Consider the following 21,321-nt stretch of genomic DNA (forward strand, 5'->3'; position numbering starts at 1 on the left):
GTTTTTATCACAACCCGGTAGCTTTCCTACTTGTGCCCTCCCGATTCTCTCCCCCATCCCACCGGAGCGGGGGGTGAGCGAGTGGCTGTGTGGGGGTTATTTGCTGGCTGGGGGTAAACCACGACACACCTGTTAAGTATGATTGTGATTATGTAATCCTGTGGATTAGAAATGTGCACAATGAATATGGAAACAGGGAGTTTCACTGGGTTTTGAGGTTCAGACTTCTGGTCAGTTCACAGTTTTCAATTTGTCTTGATTTTTCTTGATACTGTATATAATAAAGATGAACACCCGTAAAATGATATCTTTTTCTGATTCTCAGATGTGAATGAATTGAAGGAGTGCCTTCACGTACTAGTGAAGGAACAGCAAACTCTGGCCACACAAACTGCTACAACAGCTCTTTCAGCTATGAGACTAAAGCAGAGGCTAGTTATCCTGGAACGATATTTCATTGCATTGAACAGAACAGTTCTTCAGGAGAATGTCAAAGTTAAGTGGAAAAGCGGTAGTATTCCTCTGCCTGCTCTGGATAAGAAAAGGTAATGACACATGCATGAACAGGTTAATACATTAGGAAAGTCATATCAACCTGTGTGTGAGAGCCTAAGGTGATTTTTTTCCTCCTCATGAAACATAAGCAGTAAAGAAACTCTTCTTATTTCTTAAGACGGTTTTACATGGTCTTATCTGCCACGCAGTTTTCCTCCTTGGCTGATGCTTGCTTATAGTGTCACTGTTCATACTGGTGGGTTTTTATTGTAATACATTGCTGTAGATACTATTCTTTGAGCTATAAGTATACTTTTATTGAGATATTCTCTTTGTTCTGCTCAGCTAGAAATTATGGAGAAGCCTATTTCAGAAATGATGCTGATGGAGGTTACATAGTTCTAATAACATTAATATATTTTTTGTCAATATTTGCTCGGTTAAGGCACGTAACAAACTTAAAAATACAAATACATAAAAGTTGAACATAGTTTTCCTTAGCTTGGGTGAGAAATGCTGTAATTGTACATTTTGTATGAAACTGTTTCCAGAGAACTAACTGAATAAGAAATTGTCTGATTGCTTTCCATGTCTAGATAGCTTATTGACCTAAAAATAGAAAAATCTATCAGATGAGGCATTAAAGAAGCTATTCAGTAGCTGAACAAGGTTGCTGTCTGACAGAACAAGCAATTCAACCAGGGAAATTTTTATGTTAAATTGTCTCTAGCTTCAAAAATGAAAGGCGACACTAAGTGGATATCATGACTAGTTATTATGGGATAGGAGTTCTGACAATATCATCTTTCTCTTAATAGTTTGTTCTCTGATTCCACCCCCCCCAGTTCTGATTAAAAAGAGCACTGGTATATTTAAGTTATCAGACTGCTAAAAATGCCAGTTTAAATTTTTTCTCTCCTGAAAAAGTCTGAAGCAATTCACTTCCTTTTGACGTGAGATTAAAATGAAAACAGAATTGTTGCTGTCTTTCTGAGAGAAAGCAGTAGGGAATCTCCTGTCATTAAGTACAAAGGAAAGCTTACTTAAATTAATGTGATTGTTTGCATAAAAAGAAAAGTTAAGAGAAATGTGTGCGAGTCCAATGAGTATTAACAAAAGTTCAAGCTATCTCTTTTCCTTACACACACCAATACAGAAGCTGCAAAGAGAGATTTGTAACATTGACACTTGAATGGAAAGATAAGAAATGACAAAAATGATGGAATTAATTATCAGTAATTGAAGTTTCATTAATATCCTATAAGCAGAGTTTATGCAGTCCAAATTAACTAGAAGTATGAACTTCCTGAGTAAATAATGAGTGCATCAAGTATCTTATGTTTGTGTATTTTGAATACACCATCATAATTTCACTCTGAGTAACTATGGGCACCTTTCTGATGGCAGTCAATCATGCCAGTCTAGTTTATATTTCCTCTGTGAAGCTTTTTGATGTTGGGGGTTGAATTGGTTGTTCTTTGAAGCAGCTGAAGTTGAATTTTGGTTGTTGACATTTTGATCACCTTCATTCTCAACAGACAATTACAATTCTTTACAAACAAAAAATGTGTAATTATATATGCATGCATATAGCTAAATTATAAAATTGCCAAATATACAAATTATAGAAATAATTACTAATATAAATATATATTATTATTACATAAATCACATGGAGACAATGCATATATAATTTTATTTAGCCCAAGACCTGTAGGCAAAGGTGTAGAAGGACTTGCACGAGTCGGATCCCGAGCAGCACTTTCATTTGCATTTGCGTTCCTTCGTAGAGCCTGGAGGTCAGGTAGGTCTACTCTGTAGCATATTGCATATATTTTTCATTAGAAGACAGATAATTTATTAAAGCATGTGTGTGTATTAAATATTTGCATAGAACTATACATCTATAAATGTTAGATTTGCATAATTGTGTTTTATGTTTATATGGTATTATGCCCAACAATACTGTTGCTGATCAAAGCCATCCAAGCCAGTACCAGTATTGTGTTGTGCTGGGATGCTTTTATGCTTAGGAAGGCAAACTGGGATTTCAAGAAGAGAACATATTTTTAATGCCAGGTTTCAGAAAAGTTAGATTTATTCTTCAGTCAGGGTCCATCCACTATATCACTATATGATAGCAGCAGTTTGGAAAAGGGGTTTGGAACAGTTGTGTAAACTTGTGTTTAGTTTGTGCACTTGTCAGCAATTGTCAAATTGCAGAGGTTGGCAGAAGTGTCATCTGTGCCACCTTAACCTACCTATTTTTCTCAGTCTGTGCTGTTTGTTCAGACGGCAGCTGTTGGCTCGCTCTTGGTCCAGCCAGCCCTAGTTCTTCTTCTGATTTCCTCCGTGGATGCACAGTGGGACGAGCTGATTTAAGAGTTGTCACCTTTCTGAATGTATTTTTTGTGAAGCAGATAGTTCTTCGGAAGTCTTGCAGTCAAAAAGTTCGTGTGAAAATTGAGAACTTTGTACTTATTAAGTAACTTGTAAGCTTGAGGTTAAAAAAATATCCACAAAACATCATAAACAAAAATTCGTGTAACTTCTGTAAAGATGGGAGTGTAACTAGTATTTCTGTGTTCCTTAGGTGAAGATGCAGACCTTTGCAGTGAATTGTTACAGGAATCACTTGATGCACTACGAGCTCTACCAGAGGCGTCCCTTTTTGATGAAGGGACTGTATCTTCTGTATGGCTAGAAGTGGTGGAAAGAGCTACTAAATTCCTAAGGTCTGTTGTGACTGGGTAAGTTTCTTTTTTTTGAGCATTGCTGAAGTAGCTGTTAAATGGCAAACCTGCATCTCTTAGCAGCTGATGGTATAAACATAATAGTTTATGGAAAATTAAAAAGATTGCTTTCCTTCTTTAATGTTGTTATACAAGCAAGCAAAAAATACATGAACTGTTGAAATGATGCTCTTTAAATATGATTTAATTCATTTAGCTGTGTAAGAAAAATCTGAATTTGAGTATTCTGAATCACTGCACGTAGACTTACCTGAAAAATAGTGTTGCACTAATGTAAACTGTATCCACATGAAGAGTGCTTTGGTAATACAATACATGCGTACACTTAATTGTGCCTTTTTAATATAATAAAATAATGCAGACTTCTGTGCATATGAGGGAAAATACACTCATATTGGACTTAGAGCACTCCCCTGCTTTTCCCTGTTTTTTAAGGAGGCTTAAATACCTTTTACAGTAGTTACCAGAAATTAATTGTCTTTTGAATACTGGAACTACACCCTTATACTGAATATCATAATGAATATTTGAATTTCACCTGTGAAAAATGTTTTTCATGTTCTTAGCATATTTAATAGAGCTATAGAGTAGATAGTGAAGCTTGGGGCACTTCTAAAGCCAAGCGGCCACTCTAAAAATTGATCTTGTGCGGAATGTGTCAGCTTTCCTTCTCAGCTGCTTTCATCACCAATTTTATATTTTTCTGCAAGTTTTGTAGTTCTTGGTGTGTTGTAGATGCTTTTGATAAGTAAATATGTATTGTTTCCAATTACTTCTTAGTTAATGTTTATTGTTTGACTTTTAAATAGAGATGTGCATGGAGCTCCCAGTACCAAAGGGCCAGGAAACATTCCATTACAAGACCAGCACTTGGCACTTGCCATATTGCTAGAACTGGCAGTTCAGAGGGGTACACTAAGGTGAGAACCATCACTGTCTGTTGGAGTGGGCTGAGCAGTGTCTGTCTTCAGTTTTCATGGGTTTGGGTTTAACGTAATAATTGTGGTTCAAAGCATGTGAACCTTTTCTGTAATGCAGTGGCAGTCAAGATCTTACATTGGCTAGGTTGCAAAATCCATTTTCGATATTTTGATAATCTGTTTAAAATGGAAAGCTGTGACATCTGATACTGCTAAACTTGAAAATGTAGAAAGTGAATTGTATGGATAACCTAAAATAATGTTTTTAGGAATGCTTATTAATAGAAGATGTAAACTTCCTCTTTCAGCCAAATGTTGTCTGCAGTTATGTTGTTGCTTCAACTTTGGGATAATGGAACAAGGGAAACAGATAATGAACGATCTGCACAGGGAACAAGTGCCCCTCTTCTACCTTTGCTACAAAGATTTCAGAGTATAATATGTAATAAAGATGTGCCCAATACTGAGGAAGAGATTCAGGTACTTACCCTTGGATTATTCAACAAGGGCATTATGTTGGTATCAAATTTTATTTGGCTGGCTAAAATAATTATAAAATTATCCAAACAAAATTGACAGTAGCATTTTCCATGTAAGATGTATATACAACACTGTTGTTTGGTTTTCATGCGTACATTTGAGTTTCTTGAGGTAGGAGGAGGAATGTCATAGTATGGTTAGAGGTAAGCATTGTGTTTCAGAGTTAATGCTTTTGTGATAATTAACTTAGAGGTGTGGCCAGTTTTCTGCATATTTGGATTGTTTTTATTTAGTTGTGTTTGAAGTTAATTGAACTATGACTCTTAGTGAATATTATTGAGGTTGATAAAACATAGGAAATCAGTCTTATTATGCTTGTAACTTCATATTATATTCACAATCCGACTACATTTTCTCAACATGTGTGTTTGGAATTTTCCTCTACTGTAAGAAAAAGGATGTGCAGAGTTAATTCAGTTTCTCTTAAACTTGTGCAGATACTCAGAATGTCTAAAATATATTGTATCTGTATGTGTAGTGGCATAGAAATACCTTGAATATTCTTCTAACTGCTCTTTTTTCTTTGCTAGCTCCTGACTTACCCTCTGAGTCCAAATGAAAGTTTTCTAAGGTATCTGACTTTACCACAGGACAATGAGTTGGCAATTGATCTGAGACAAACAGCTGTAGTGATCATGGCCCATTTAGATCGTCTAGCCACCCCATGTATGCCTCCACAGTGTAGCTCTCCTACATCTCATAAGGTAACTGTTTGCAATGTCGAATTTAGTAAGATATTTTTCCTAAAAGTGTAACTGATTTTCGGTTTGGAACGAAAACGACTCCTAAGACTTCCTTTTGATTTTCACAAGGTAACCTTGAGTTGCCTAAATTTGTCTTACTTGGGTATCTTTTCCTACATCAGCGCTCTTTCAGTCAGCCATTCTATGGTTTGTTAACCATTCTTTCTTATCACAACGCTATGGCTAATTCTGCCATATTTTGAGCTGTTCCCTGTGTTTGTCAGAGTGAATGCTCAAGACCAGACTTTATAAATGTTGCAGGTCTGACATATTGAAGGGAAGGGGGAAAAAAAAAAAAAAAGAAAGAAAAAAGTAAATGTTAAACTTCCCAACTTGAACACTTATTGTAATATTTATAGCTTATTCAGTACCAGACTAAACTGAGTATGATGCATGCAAGTCTTTATTTTTGATATCTTCTAATAGGTAAGCTTTATTGACTACTGACAGTAATGACTGTCAAAGATTTGAGTATATTTGGTGTATAAAGGTTTAAAAAATAATCTGTTCTATGCATTTTATTAAGTTGTGTATTTCAAAATTAGTACTTACAGAATTTCTTTTTTTCTAGGGATCTCTGCAAGAGGTCATTGCTTGGGGTTTAATAGGTTGGAAATATTATGCTAATGTGAGTGGTCCAATTCAATGTGAAGGACTTGCTAATCTTGGCGTTGTGCAGGTTGCCTGTGCAGAGAAACGTTTTCTAATATTATCTAGGAATGGACGAGTTTATACACAAGCGTACAACAGCGATACTCTGGTGAGAGTTTCTTTCCATGTTTTTAAAAATGTGTTCTCTTCTGTGTTCTGTCTCTTATTACTTCATAGTATAAGTCTGCTCCTTTAACTATTTACAGTATCTTGGAAGAGTAGATGGAGGCATGCTGATTTTTGTGACTTTCTATGTTGTTGTTTTTGAACTTTCAGAAATAGTGGTTTTGATCTCTTGTATTGATTTGATTAAAAGCATCTGGTTTCTGTAACTTCTGTTGGGCTAGAGGTTATGAACACAATGCTAATTGCTTTCATTGGTATGTTGGCCTTAGTAACAACTGTAAAAATTGGCAGATATGAAATGGGTTTTACTTCAGTGATGTAACACTGTGCCCAAACTCTGTAGTTTCTCAAACAAAGCTGTACTGTAACAGAAACATTTGTCAGTAATACTGCCTGTAATATTAAGATAAACACCATTTTCATTTATACTGAAGACCTTATAAGGATGGGAACAAAATAACCTCAGAGCATTGTTTTTGTCAGACTCGAATAGTAGATTTGACCTTTTTTTTTTGGTTTGTTTTTTGTTTGTTTTAATACCTTCACTTCATTAATTTGAGTGTACAGTTTTAATAAAGCCTTAGGAAAACTGTACCTAGTTATTCTGTATATAGACGAGTGATGGAAAGTACAAACAGTTTTTATGAGTGTATTGTTTTTGTTTGGTTCACAGGGACCACAGTTGGTTCAGAGTCTAGCTTCCAGAAATATTGTGAAGATAGCAGCGCATTCAGATGGGCATCACTATCTTGCTTTGTCAGCAAATGGTGAAGTTTTCTCTTGGGGTTGTGGAGATGGTGGAAGACTAGGCCATGGGGATACAGTGTATGTAATAAAAATAATAATGACATTTATTTTCCAGTGTTATGAATTCATAGTAAAAACTATTTAGTTGTGTATACAAGCACATTCAGCATTTGACATTTGTCTCTCTTATTGAACAGAAGTTGCCTTCTCCCTGCATGTTTTCTCTGCCTGTAATATTCCCAATTCTGTATTATTGTTACTTTCTGAAATACTTGTAGATAGAGGGTGTAGTAGTCGTTGCACTGTTATTAGGCCTTTTATTCATAGTTTTATGAGTCCACAATGCATTTTCTCTAGAAACATTGACTCAGATGTCAGAGTGGGGTCATCATTTCCTATGCAGCCATGTTGCATATATCATTCCTTTTTTCCCGTGTTAAACAATAACATTACTGTCCTGCATTTGTGTAGGAGCAGTCTTCTACAGGGGTGTTCTGTAGGGGATGTACATCAACATATTTTAGAGGTTTTAAGTGTCTTCCCCCAGTGCTGAATTCCCTATAAAGCAAGGGAGTTACTACACAAAGATTAGCAGTGTCACAAAACGAATTGTTCAGATATAGTAATTAAAGATAATCTTTTTTTATAGTAGACAAATATTTTTTAAAAACACTGCATTAATTTAATTGGAAATAGAAATCATAGTTGTGAAACATTCCTTCAGTGGTTTGTATGTTGTTGAGCAATCTGAACTTAATTTTTGGCTTATAGCTCTACTTATATCTTGACACATCAGACGAGTAATAAGGTTTGCAGGTAGAATTGTAGCAATTGTTTTCTAACAAGTATGTCACATGTTTTGTTATCTACACATCAGATTACCTTTTGTGAAATATGTCACCTTCTCTTTAAATAGCCCTCTGGAGGAACCGAAGATGATATCTGCTTTATCTGGAAAGCAAGCTGGGAAACATGTTGTTCATATTGCATGTGGAAGCACCTATAGTGCAGCCATTACTGCTGAAGGAGAGCTATATACATGGGGACGAGGAAACTACGGCAGGCTTGGTCATGGTATGTTACTTGATATCTTGAAGTAAGTTGTTTGTCAAAGAATTGTTTAGTGCCTGTCTCAAATGATATTTTATCCAACTTAACCTAAAGCTGATTTGAAAAACATACCTGGTTTCACATGAATTGAAATAATTATGGGAGGGATTGTCTCAAAACCACTAAATTTCTATGAGTTCTGTGAAAATAAGCAGTTGGATGGAGAAGAAAAATCTACACTCTTCTTTGTTCCCTTCCTTGTGAAGCAAAGACTATCTCTTGGGTTAAATCCATATTAGAAACCTAAGAAACCATATGGGAGCTTAGTCGTGATGCTCAAATCTGAAAACAAAACCAAACCACCGCCTCCCACCCCCACACAACCAAACACCCAAAAGCAAACAAACAAAAAAAAACAAACAAAAGAACCTACCAGGCCTTCTTGGTTTTGCTTCTCACAAAACTGCTTTGTTTTGAAGGTTCCAGTGAAGATCAGACCATCCCAATGCTGGTCACGGGGCTGAAAGGACTCAAAGTTATTGATGTGTCCTGTGGGAGTGGAGATGCTCAGACTCTTGCAGTTACTGAAAACGGTTAGTAGCAAAATATAACTTAACACTTTAAGTAAACTTACCTTTTCTTCCTTCCATTCTGAAGATATTTATACTGCAGCTATTATGCTTGTTTCTAGTGGCTTGAATTCTGTAAGGATTTGAAGCTGATATTCCTTTCAGGGAAATATATATGTCCATTTATACATTTTGCGTATAATGTATGCAGATATGTTTCCATGCATAGATATGCAATCTGTTCATTATGAGTATGCAAATATATGTTTCCATTTCTGTTATATATTTAAAATACCCATGTAAATGTATCATATACACACAAAATATTACATATATGTACATACGTGTCTAAATTTTATGCATTATTATATGAGTGCAAATAACTTGTGTTGTCACAAAAGCCAGAATTTTGAGTAGGAGAGTTGTTTGTGTTAAGCCATGGGAAGTGCCAAAGAGAGGCTGTATTGGAATCCTGCTTCCCAGCATCCCTGAACGAAGTGCCTAGGCTGAGACGGATTCAAAACCGGAATTCCACTGTGTAAGGTTAAGCCCCAAAGTCATCCCTTAAAAAGAATATAGCCCTTGGAAGCTAGTTGTTCTTTTATAATATAGCTGGTTATGGTGCTGTGCAGTATTTAAAAGCTGAAAGATTTGGTCATCCAGGAAATGGAAGCCTTTGGAAGATTTTTGGGTTTTTTTTTTTTTTTTTTCCCCCTTCCCCTCTTGATCTCCTTCTTGGATGCTTCCGTTGCTTAATCAGAGTACCTTAGAGATTAGCTTATGCAAGTAGGGAACATAAATGCATCAGCGTGTAAAACAAGACTTTCTTTTTGGACATGCGTGGGTTTAGGGTTTACCATTCTTGAACTAAAATTTTATTTGATGCACAATGACTTGATTATTTCTAAGTTCCTACATCACGGCTTAGATTTAGTAGTCTGTTTCAAAAGAACATGATAGACAATGGCACTTTTAATTTAATTTTGTGAAATGGTTGAGTGACAAGAACTGAAAATTAAGAAAACAGGTTTTGCAGACAATTTGGCCATTTAATGTGTAAAAAGATTTTGTGAGTTCTTATAAATAATGTTTTAGTTAAAAACTGCTTTCTTTTATTATAAAGATCATCCTACAGGCTTGATTTGCAGTAGATCAATACTTCATATGTTTTTAAGGACGGATGAATTTTCAGTGCATGTTGTGTGTTACGTTTTTTATGTTTAGTTTTATCAACATGAAAACTTCAAAATCTTTTTCTTCCTTCTTATTACCATGAACAATTAGAAGTTAATTCATAACTTCCATTCTTAAATTACAGTTTGAAAATTGTGCTTGTTATAGAATCTCAGATTTTTAAGAGCTTGCTTGTCAAAACACATAACTTCATTACATGAAAAAGCAATGCAGTATTTTTTGTTTTCTTTCTCTTGATTTAAAGGCCAAGTGTGGTCTTGGGGTGATGGAGATTATGGAAAACTGGGAAGGGGAGGCAGTGATGGTTGCAAGACTCCCAAGTTGATAGAAAAACTTCAAGATCTGGACATTGTGAAAGTACGTTGTGGGAGTCAGTTTTCTATTGCTTTAACCAAAGATGGCCAGGTCTACACCTGGGGAAAAGGTGACAATCAGAGACTTGGGCATGGAACGGAAGAGCATGTTCGATATCCCAAACTGCTGGAAGGCTTGAAAGGTAATTATCAGAGCTGGAAATATTCCGAAGGTTTTTTTGTTGGACAAAAAGAACCTTTTACTGGACACTAATGATCTCAACTTTAAGAATGACGGTATCATGTACTCTCTCATATTCTATGCTGGTTGCATTGAAAAAGGTAATAGTGCACATTTTCCATCACTTCTGCATTTATACCTTTAAAATTCTAGCACTCTTAGAGCCACTATGTTACGACTGCTTTAAATGCTGCTCGTCTTGTGTTCTCTTTATTCTTACTGCTTTTCTTTTATTAGGTTCACAGAAATGCTTATTTAAAACATGTATTTTTGCATTGTCATGCAAATAAATATGTATAATTATATATTATACTTAGATTAAGGCATGTGAATGGAATAAATGAAAATCACAGGCAACGAGTAATGTCATTAAAGTTGTGTTTGTGCCAGTACTTTTGTCTAGTTTGAACAGAGTGAAAATTGTTTCTTGCATTTTTGAGAAACCTGAGGTTTTGTAGAGGAAGATGAGGAGTAAACCTCTTTTATTGCACTGTCTTTCCTAAAATTGTTGTTCATATATGATGAATGATCTAACTGAAAGTAACTTCTGAACTAATAATTACAATATAACTTTACAGTCTCTCTTCATAGATGGGGACATCTTTTAATAAACCTTTCCTGAGAAAGTATCTAAGTAGAAGGGATACAAAATAGAAGGTTTTTTTACACTTGCAAACTTTTGTATTTAAGCTGTCTCTTAAAAATCTTTAAATATTTCCTTAGTTTTTCTTTTGCTGTACTCTTCCAATCCACTACTAAGGCAAAAGTGAGACTCTTGGCATCCATAATGTGTTCATAGTTAAGTATGGTGGTAACTAGCACCGTTTTCCTTACCTCTGGTGTTTTTCTGTTAATGATTGTAATCTTTAAGTTATATTTTCAATATTTGACTTTCCTATCAGGGAAAAAAGTGATAGATGTAGCAGCTGGATCTACCCATTGTTTAGCACTGACTGAAGATAGTGAAGTGCATAGCTGGGGAAGCAATGATCAGTGTCAACATTTTGATACTTTGCGGATCACCAAACCAGAGCCCGCAGCTCTCCCAGGATTAGACACGAAGCATATCATTGGAATTGCTTGTGGGCCTGCTCAGGTAAATGTTATTTTTGAATTGTTAATTGTGATTTGTCTTTGTCTCTCACTGAGACTAATTCTGTACACTAATCCCAGTCTCTCTTTCTGTGCTTGCATGACCTTTCTTATTCTTCTTTCTTATTCTGAATAAATGAAGGCTTGGAAAAAACAAATCTTGTGCAATTCCTCTGCCAGAAAGGGATGACTAGCTTTCCCTCTGCGTATTCTGAGAAGTAGCTATTTACCTCTTTTGTTTTTTGTCTGGTACAGCAATTGAAGAGTTGTCAAGCAGAATGTTTCCTGCAGCAAAGATAGTGAGGTATCTGGACTGGCGAAACAGCACTTTGGAAAATGTGATAAAAGAGTTATTTTCTGGGATTCGTAGGGTTTTATGTATGTTTACGAGGATGCAAGTGGCGGGTTCGCTTGAACAGATGTCCTGCTATTATCTCTGCGTCTTCTATTACTGTTCGAAGGCAGATTTTAGCTTTACACTCCTATCTCTAATTGGTGTCATCTTATATTTGGGAAATAACTGTTGAAGTTTGTGTATTGTTTCCATTTATAGAGTTTTGCTTGGTCATCGTGTTCAGAATGGTCAATAGGCTTGCGGGTGCCTTTTGTGGTGGATGTTTGCCCCATGACATTTGAGCAGCTAGATCTTTTACTAAGACAAGTGACAGAGGGAATGGATGGCTCCTCTGACTGGCCCCCTCCTCAGGAAAAGGAGTGTATGGCTGTGGCAACATTAAACCTTCTAAGGCTTCAGGTACCTTCAATTTCTTACACATTGAGCAGTCGTTGAACTAAATGTTTCAGTAAATTGCTTGGATGAAAATAGTGGACTTAATGTGTTTTAAAACAGTTTTATTGATTTAAAAAGTGAAGTAAGTACAATGTCACTTTCTACTCTTTGAAAATTGGCAGCTAGTGGTTGTTTTTTTCTTCCCGACAGCTTTTGGGTCTCATTAAAAATGAACTATAAAAATAAAATGTAAATGGATTAAGGCTTGTATACTCGCTCAATAAGCCCATACACTCAAAGGTTTTGAGCATTTCTAAGAATTTTAAATAGCATTTTTAATAGTGAATGTCCTCTTTAGAAGGTATCTGACAGTCACTGAAGATGTGCTACTTTCCCTAGCATATGGTAGCGAAGTAGAAACAGTTGAGGTTATTCTCTAGGTTATTATCGTTCAGAGTTTTAGGGGATATAGTTAAATATAGTTCATAATCTTTGAGTATTAGTTTAAATTCAGTATGTGTTTGGGCAAGCCAGCATTTCCCTTTAATTTTACAAATTTACAGTTGAAAGCTTATATTTTGGTCAGTTAACTTACTCAGTTGCTCCAGGATTGACTTTTTGTTTTTTCAAGTTCACATCTCTTCTTAATTAAAATTTGCCTTTTTTTCCTTTCTTTTTTTCAGCTTCATGCTGCCATTAGTCATCAGGTGGATCCGGAATGCCTTGGCTTAGGTTTAGGCAGTATACTGCTCAATAGCCTGAAGCAGACAGTGGTAACATTAGCAAGCAATGCAGGTGTTCTTAACACTGTGCAATCGGCCGCTCAAGCAGTGTTGCAGAGTGGATGGTCTGTGTTACTGCCAACAGCAGAAGAGCGGGCTAGGGCTCTCTCAGCACTCTTACCCAGTGCAGGTTGGTCCTAAGATTTAAACCTATTTGTTTTGTGCTTGCATTTCTAGTTCATTAATAGCTTCTTCCATTCTTAGTTTCAGGAAATGAAATGAATGTAAGTCCAGGCCGTAGGTTTATGATTGACCTCTTGGTGGGCAGCTTGATGGCTGATGGAGGTTTAGAGTCTGCACTAAATGCTGCTATTACCGCAGAAATTCAGGTATGTTTCAGCAGCTTTGCAGTTCTGTATAAACAGAATAAGAAGATGTATCAAGTGTTTTCTGAAGTTTGTGGATTGATGTTATCCTCTTTAGACCTGAAACTTGAGCCAGTGTTTGTATGGAAGCATGAATCATTTTCTCCTTTTTAGTAGAGTATTTCTTTTCGTTGCCTAGAGTGAGATTTTAACAACAGTAACAAACTTTTTCATAAAGCTCTGTAATAGGAGCGTAATTTTACCAAGTGGTTTGTACCTTTTTGTGGGATTCTTGAGTTCTTCACTTCCTTGATGTCACTCATATCTCTCCAGCAGAAATTTCAGCCTTATTACTTATGAATTCAAGATGCAGCATCCCACATTTCCATAGGTCCATTTCAGACTGTTTTGAATGTTTAACAGATGCTGACTAGTTATACAAAGGATGAAAGAAACATTTTGTATATACTGTTTTCTCCATTAGCCTCTCAGAGATGGGACATCCTCTGCAGACTGCTTTAAATTGCCATATTTATATATGGCTGTGAAAACAAAAATATGCTTTTTCCTTGCCTCTTCATTTGTTTAATTCTTCCTAGTATATTTTCTTCTTGGTTTCTCTCCACTGTTGGTAAATGGGGAGGTTTATGATGCAGAGGAAATGCATGTATTAAGTTTTGCTTTAATGCGTAGTCTAGCATTAGCATCTTCTGTTGTATTTAAAGACATGCAGGGCCTTTCGTTTCTTAATCAAGTCTCCTAGGGCACATTTACATTATAGCATAGGTCAGAGATGCCTGAGCCAACTTCAGATAAATGCTGAAAGTGATCTAGGTGGCAGCATACAGCACTGCACAGGTTAATTTACATTGTCTGAAACCTGGGTGAATTTGTTTCTGTAGAGTTCTGTATGACTATAGCTCGGTACCAAATCTAACCCAGGATCTTCTGCAGTGGACTGGGTTTGTTACTTTTATAAATATAGAGTAAACATGCCTTCAGTTGTGAACTGTGCAGCAGCTACTGGCATGTTTAAACATGTATAGAAAAGAAATCAATTGTTAACTTTGGCAGAAATTGGAGTTTGTCTACTTTTGTTTACCCTCACCTTCCCCCCGCCTTTCTTTTTATATTATAATTGTTTAAAAGAAGTGTGCCCATGTGGTTGTTATGGAATATATAATACAGATTTGTTTGGTAGGAATTGTTTCGTTTCTGGCATAGGTAAAAGTAACTTGATCTTGTTATCATGAATACTTGTTAGTAAAATGTTTCATAATCACAGTGGCAGTTTGCACTTTGTCTTGAACTTGATTTATTTTTTTAGGATATTGAAGCAAAAAAAGAAGCACAAAAGGAAAAAGAAATTGATGAACAAGAAGCAAATGCATCAACGCTTCATAGGAGCAGGACTCCATTGGACAAAGACCTTATTAATACCGGAATCTATGAATCTGCAGGAAAACAAAGTTTACCATTAGTTCAGTTAATTCAGCAATTATTAAGGTAATTGCCTCGAATTTGTGTTTTATTTTTGTACAGAAGACCTGTTTAGATATTTTGTGAACTAGTCAACTAAAGGATGTGTAATTTTGGTTAGCAAATAAATAGTCTCCTGCTAGCATTTTAGCTCCTCAGAATTCAAAATATGGAACATTCTCCTAGCTTGTCTATAGTTTTGCTATGTTATGTTCGCTAAGGAGCAAAGTTCTATACTTAATTACCCGATTTTAGAAAGACTTATTACCTTGCTTTTATGGATTTTGATACTTCTTCCTGTACTCTGAAAGTCTGTGTAACAAATATAGGACAAAAGTTCAAAAGCCTGTCCTTACAAAGTATGAGATTCAGGATAAATTTATTTAGAACTGAATGCCTTGCCCTGTTTATTTAGAAGTTAATATTTTAGCTCAATGAGACTGTAGTTGGGGCTATAAGTGGGGAAGAAACCTGAATTTTAAGTTCTTGACACTGAGAAAGAATTGTGAATGCATGACCAATAGGGTGCTGAGAGCAAACCTTCTTTACGTCAGCTACAGCAGTATTTAATATGTAGCAGGAAGTAATTATGAGATTACTAAGAAATTTATTGTGCTTTTTCACTTAATTATGATGGTAACCATGTAATTTAATCAGTACTGAGACTTTTTTGAAAGACATAGTGTCATGACTTTCATTGCAGCCTTTCAGTTAAAATTGTCAGATTATGTTTGTTATAGTGAGTGATGACAAGAAATACAAAATGGATGTATTTTACAAATCCTGGTAAACAAAATGCCTCCACAAAAACCATTGACTTTTGGGTTCTATGGTGCAAACAAGGGAACATCCTACAAAGAAACTTTGCATAGGTTCTTGCATGAAATTCTAGCAAAAGCTTAACCCATGTTTCTGTGGACTATCTTCACTATCAGCTCCCATTAAGTATTTTACAATACTTTTATACCAATTAGGAACATCGCTTCACAGACGATAGCCAAACTAAAAGATGTTGCTCGTCGCATTTCTTCCTGCATGGACCATGAGCATTATAGCAAAGAGAGATCTGCTTCTCTGGACCTGTTGCTCCGTTTTCAGCGTCTACTTGTTAGTAAACTTTACCCAGGAGATTGTGTTGGGCAGGTCCCTAATACATACAGTAAGTTATTGTAAAAAAAAAATAAGCCCCACTTTCCCCAAGCATTTCTGTAATACCTCTTTTACAGGATAGCAGTTTCTTACTTGAATTTATCTTCTTGTCTCATTTATCAGCCTAGTTGCTGAGTCTGTCTGAAAAGTGTTTGAATGTAGTTTCTTTAAATTGTTTTCGGTAAAGGAAAATTTCTCTTTGGAAGGCAACAGGATCTAGATAACACTTTTTTTACAAACTTTTAAAAAGATGTAGTTTCTTAATTCAGTGCTAATACTGAGTGGCTGCATTTCAGAATAGTTTGACAGCTTTTGAAATCTATTTCTTAAATATGACTATGTGATAGTTTTCTGTGCTCTTCCTCCTTTTTATACAGGTCCTGACCTCTTAGGTGTTGGCTCTTTACTGAAGAAATACACTGCTCTTCTGTGCACACACATTGGTGATATACTTCCTGTGGCAACCAGCATTGCTTCTACTAGTCATAGGCATTTTGCAGAAGTATCTCGTGTCGTGGATGGAGATTTAACAGGTAGGTTTTTCTTTGCTGTCCTCCTTTCTTCCTCTTCCATGAAATTATAAAGCTGTATTGTAGATGTTCTTGAAAGTTCTAAATGACTAAAAAAGAGTCAATTTAATCTTTTGATTGATGGGAGAGAAGGAGGGCAAATTTGATGGGGAAGGCAAGAACTTTGTGCTAAAGCAGTGATAGAAGGCAGAATGTATTGCTTGGTGATTTACTTCGGTGATGCTATAAACATACATCTCGAATTAAAGCTGGATATCTTCTGTGTTTTCTGTGTTTTAGGCATTCTTCTTCCAGAATTGGTGGTTTCTGTAGTGCTACTCCTCAGTAAAAATGCTGGATTAATGCAGGAAGCTGGTGCTATCCCTCTGTTGGCTGGCTTGCTGGAACATCTAGACAGATTTAACCATTTAGCCCCTGGAAAAGAAAGGGATGACAATGAGGATTTAGCATGGCCAGGAATAATGGGTATGTACTGGTAGCATCTGGACTATTTATTTATATTTTCATAAAGTAGCTATATAAAAATGGTGACTGTTCATGAACTACTCTCAGGAAGGGAATTCTACCTTACAGTACAATTTTTTCTTACCAATTCATATGGCAGTCATATGGCTGTATTTATTTCTGTCAATAAATTCTTAAGGAAGTTATGTATAGAGGTAGGATTAAGCAGAGTACAAATGCAACTTTTTAAAGAAGTAGTTCACATCATTTTGCATTTTGAGTGTGAAAAGTTGCAGTGAAAACCTGAGTAGTACATCTAAGCATTTTGTTACTAAATTCTACCTGTAACATAAAGGGAGACTAATGTGAAAGCTTTGAAATAAGGAAGTTTTCTTTGCCCAGGGCACTTTATAATATGAGCTGTGTCTGGGGTGAAAAGAGAAGCAGAAAATGCGGATTTCTGCCTGTGAGCATTTTACTGGTGGAGGGAGGAACAAAACATGGTTGGCATAACCCAAGAGAGCTAAAGGTTACACTGCTAGACAGTAGTGTGTTGGGGAGAGCAAAAACTATGTGAAAATTCAGTTACTGGTCTAATAGAGCAAACTGAGATGAAGGCGCATGTGTGTGAACATTACTCTGATGTTTCCTGCCTGAGTGAAATTACCTTTAGTTTGAAATAGTTTACTGATATGTAGTTTGGAAGAGTTCTAACGTGTATGTAACTTTCCTTCTTTTATTTAAAAAAATCTGGATTTAGACTGAAGTTAAATATACAGCAATGCCTTGCAGGCAAGCATGTAATAAAACTGAAATAATTTGGAGGGAGAACTGACTAGAGCAGTGGTTTGCCAGAACACTGGTTGTTCTGCTCCATCTCCAAACAAAACAGCCATATAGTTGGGCAATGCTAGGTCTTTGACAGTGTGACATTGGAGATTAGTGCATAAAAGAATACAGCATACAGACAATTTAACTGCATAATATGTAGACAGGAACATATTAATAGCCATTTTGACTTTTGAGCATATCAAAAGACAAGCAGCCTTTGAATAGAAGTGAAGAATTTGGTTAGGCAAGTATTAAAAGAACGTTCAGAAAAAACTTTACTTTCTGTTTTTTTGTTGATAAATTCTCTGTTCTGTTTTATACCCGTAGGTTCATTTTTTACTGGCCAGAGTTGCAGAAATAATGAGGAGGTGACACTGATACGTAAAGCTGACCTGGAGAACCACAACAAAGACGGAGGATTTTGGACAGTGATTGATGGGAAAGTGTATGATATAAAAGACTTCCAAACCCAGTCTTTAACTGGCAGTAGCATACTTGGTGAGAATTAGCATCTGAATTAAAGACACAAATTACTTCTGTTTCAAAACTAGATGGTATAAACACATTTTTAGGTACTATACTGACTACCTCGTTCTTTTATTAGCTCAGTTTGCAGGTGAGGACCCAGTTGTTGCATTGGAAGCTGCTTTGCAATTTGAGGACACGCGGGAGTCAATGCATGCCTTCTGTGTTGGCCAATATATGGAGGTAAAATTGTTGCATATTAATGGATACGCACTTTCTAAAGTAAAGTATTGCCTTGCTTTCAAAATTCTTCTTGGATCTCAGTTCTAGCTTTCAACTCCTATTTCTTTTAATTAGCCTGACCAGGAAGTGATTACAACACCAGATCTCAGTACTTTGTCATCACCTCTGATAGACACAGAAAGGAATTTGGGTCTTCTCCTTGGACTGCACGCTTCCTACCTGGCAATGAGCACACCACTTTCTCCTCTGGAAGTTGAATGTGCCAGTAAGCAGTACTTCACTTTCAGCTTAAATAAGTGATAAATACTTGTTAAAGCATGCAAGAAAAAGACACGGGCCAAATAAATTAACTGGAAATCTAGCACCTCTTTAGTTTTGCTGTCTTCTGAAGAAGTTCTTTATTCTTGTTAATTACCACACTCATAAAAGTCCAATAATTTAGCAAGATTTGAATGGGGATTAGATAATTTTCAACAGTTAAATATTCAGAATTTTGTAATGTACAAGATAGAATTTTGGAAGAGAAAGGAGACTCTGTATAGCACAGTTATCTCACTAATTTGTGTTCAATTAAGAGTGCCTGAAGCATCTGGTGTTGGATTCTATCTTGTTGGGTATCTTAATTTGGTGAATAGAGGGTATAATTCAGTATTAATCACAGAAGAATAGCTAAGGTCCTATTATCTCTAAACAGGTGATGGCTGCCCTGTTACTTAATTTAGTTTCTTACTTGCAGAACCCTTCTTTTTCTGTGAAGAAGTTTCAGCAAACGGAAGAGGTGCTAAACCTTGTTTGAAGCTGTGTATGCATTTTATTTGAGGGAATTGTTGAGTCTTGATAGCTTAATCTTTCATCAGAATATACATCTGTGTTTTCTTTCTTTTAGAATGGTTGAAATCATCTATCTTTTCTGGAGGCTTGCAAACTAGTCAGATTCATTACAGTTACAATGAGGAAAAAGATGAAGACCATTGCAGTTCACCTGGTAATACTACCCCAAATAAATCAAAACTATATACACATCGATTAACTTTGAGTGACCATTCACAACCTTTTCTCCAAGCTATTGCAGATAATAATATTCAGGATCACACTGTGAAGGTAAGCCCTCAGTAGTTCTGTTCACAAAAAATGTTGCTGAAGGGTGACAGTGGTGGCCTGAAACAGTTTTGTTGGTGAAAATTCTCCAAAAGTTGTAACAAAACAACCGAAAAAGTTATTTCAGAATTACTTTTTGTGAAAGGAGTGGTTGAGTACTATTAATGGATAAAAATTGCGTATTTCACTTAAAATCATAACAGTACAGTTTTTTGTTTTGGATTTTTGAATGGGAGAACTGAAAAATTTAAATGTATACTTACCAAAAAAATTAATAATGCATTACTTTCCATGTCAAGTTTTAGTAGTATTGACAGATCCTGCTCATCTCCAGTTGAACTCCAGATGGAGTTTTTGTTGCCAAAGTGCAAATACATTTTGTGTCAGGTGCATGTATGCCTTTGTCTTAAAGTCCCTTTGTGCCTTGGGGTTCAGGTTTCACCTGTTGGGAATCGTGGATATTATGAAAACCCCTAAGATTTACATTGATCACTGTCTTCTGTAATACCTTCAGATTTTCTAACCTTTTGAGTTCAGCTCCTTTTATCAAAAAAACCCAAATAAGTCCTTGGGAGGATAGAGTAGCAGTAATGATGAGTCAGGAGAAGACAATTACAAATCATGTTAGGTGACCTGTCTATCTCAGGAAGAGATAAAAGCAGCAGTAGCTTCGTTCCTTGAGCCATCTTGCTCTTCATACAAGAAGAATGATACAGGGTATTCTTTGTAGTATTGGGTTGTGATTGCTGTGTATGAAATGGTGCATACTGCGTGGTGTATCTCACTTCTGAATGTTAATTCAGATTGTGGAGGTTATTCAGTGTTATTTAAATGCTGGCTGCAGTATTTTGGGCCTTTTCACTGTATTTAAAACCAAAGTTAAGCAGAGGCTGTTGTGTGTTTTTGTAGGACTTCTTGTGTCAGATAGAGAGATACTGTAAACAGTGTCACTTAACAACACCAATCACATTCCCTCCTGAGCATCCGGTGGAAGAAGTAGGACGTTTGTTATTATGCTGTCTTCTGAAGCATGAAGATTTGGGTAGGTAGGCTTGTGGTATAGCTGTCCCAGAATAACATTTTAGACAGTTTAAGCTCTGCTATGGATAATTTTGGAAATGCTGTTCAGAGATTGTCTTTTCCCATTAAGGTCATGTAGCACTGTCTCTTGTTCATCCTGGTACCCTTGGAGTTGACCAGGTAAAGCACAAAACCTTACCAAAATCTGTAGTGGATGTGTGTCGTGTTGTCTACCAAGCAAAATGCTCACTGATTAAGGTAAGCCTCTTACCTGCTGAAATTTAGATTATTTTTAATTTGAAGCGTCTTATTAAGAAGTTATATATTGTTCATTTTATTGTATATTAAACAGTAACCTAATCTTTCAATGCCTTTTCTAGACCCATCAAGAACAAGGACGTTCTTACAAGGAAGTTTGTGCTCCTGTCATTGAACGTTTGAGATTCTTATTCAATGAACTACGTCCTGCAGTTTGCAATGATTTATCTATAATGTCTAAATTTAAACTTCTGAGTTCCTTGCCCCGATGGCGGAGGGTAGCTCAGAAAATAATTAGAGAAAAAAGGAAAAAAAGAGGTAAGGGAACATTAATGTTGTATTTTCTTTGAAACAGTGAAAATCAATCTCAATTCCAAGGTTTGCTGCTCTATATTTGAGACTCTTGTTGTCTAAAGCATCAAAGCCATTTGCTTTCTGCTGCATTTTCATGAAGTTTTCTAAATCAATGGTTACATGTCAGTTCCTACAGCAAAAGCAGGCAAACAGAGAGTCAAGTTTAGGTGAGGCATGCTTCTTTGTGTTCCAGCATATTAAAAATGATCCATCAATATC

The 21,321-nt window shown here is 36.1% G+C and overlaps 1 protein-coding gene across 1 annotated transcript in view; it reads left to right on the forward strand.

Annotated features, from left to right (window-relative positions):
* Positions 1-325: 325 nt before the first annotated feature.
* The window catches only part of HERC2 (HECT and RLD domain containing E3 ubiquitin protein ligase 2), a gene marked incomplete at both ends in the record, with an annotated part of 70,953 nt that continues 49,957 nt past the window's right edge, over positions 326-21,321 (forward strand). The window contains 26 exons of the mRNA XM_009578455.1: positions 326-545; positions 2,199-2,299; positions 3,089-3,245; positions 4,058-4,168; positions 4,477-4,648; positions 5,239-5,412; positions 6,023-6,211; positions 6,902-7,053; positions 7,892-8,049; positions 8,505-8,618; positions 10,033-10,284; positions 11,225-11,418; positions 11,968-12,168; positions 12,828-13,056; positions 13,131-13,255; positions 14,559-14,737; positions 15,685-15,869; positions 16,237-16,392; positions 16,669-16,854; positions 17,992-18,162; positions 18,269-18,372; positions 18,487-18,637; positions 19,259-19,473; positions 20,380-20,512; positions 20,621-20,748; positions 20,871-21,066. Coding sequence (XP_009576750.1) covers positions 326-545; positions 2,199-2,299; positions 3,089-3,245; positions 4,058-4,168; positions 4,477-4,648; positions 5,239-5,412; positions 6,023-6,211; positions 6,902-7,053; positions 7,892-8,049; positions 8,505-8,618; positions 10,033-10,284; positions 11,225-11,418; positions 11,968-12,168; positions 12,828-13,056; positions 13,131-13,255; positions 14,559-14,737; positions 15,685-15,869; positions 16,237-16,392; positions 16,669-16,854; positions 17,992-18,162; positions 18,269-18,372; positions 18,487-18,637; positions 19,259-19,473; positions 20,380-20,512; positions 20,621-20,748; positions 20,871-21,066 — 4,353 coding nt within the window. The remainder of the gene's footprint in view (positions 546-2,198; positions 2,300-3,088; positions 3,246-4,057; positions 4,169-4,476; positions 4,649-5,238; positions 5,413-6,022; positions 6,212-6,901; positions 7,054-7,891; positions 8,050-8,504; positions 8,619-10,032; positions 10,285-11,224; positions 11,419-11,967; positions 12,169-12,827; positions 13,057-13,130; positions 13,256-14,558; positions 14,738-15,684; positions 15,870-16,236; positions 16,393-16,668; positions 16,855-17,991; positions 18,163-18,268; positions 18,373-18,486; positions 18,638-19,258; positions 19,474-20,379; positions 20,513-20,620; positions 20,749-20,870; positions 21,067-21,321) is intronic.

Source organism: Fulmarus glacialis, unplaced genomic scaffold (genome assembly GCF_000690835.1).
Source record: "Fulmarus glacialis isolate BGI_N327 unplaced genomic scaffold, ASM69083v1 scaffold12630, whole genome shotgun sequence".
In the NCBI taxonomy this organism is placed as follows: domain Eukaryota; kingdom Metazoa; phylum Chordata; class Aves; order Procellariiformes; family Procellariidae; genus Fulmarus; species Fulmarus glacialis.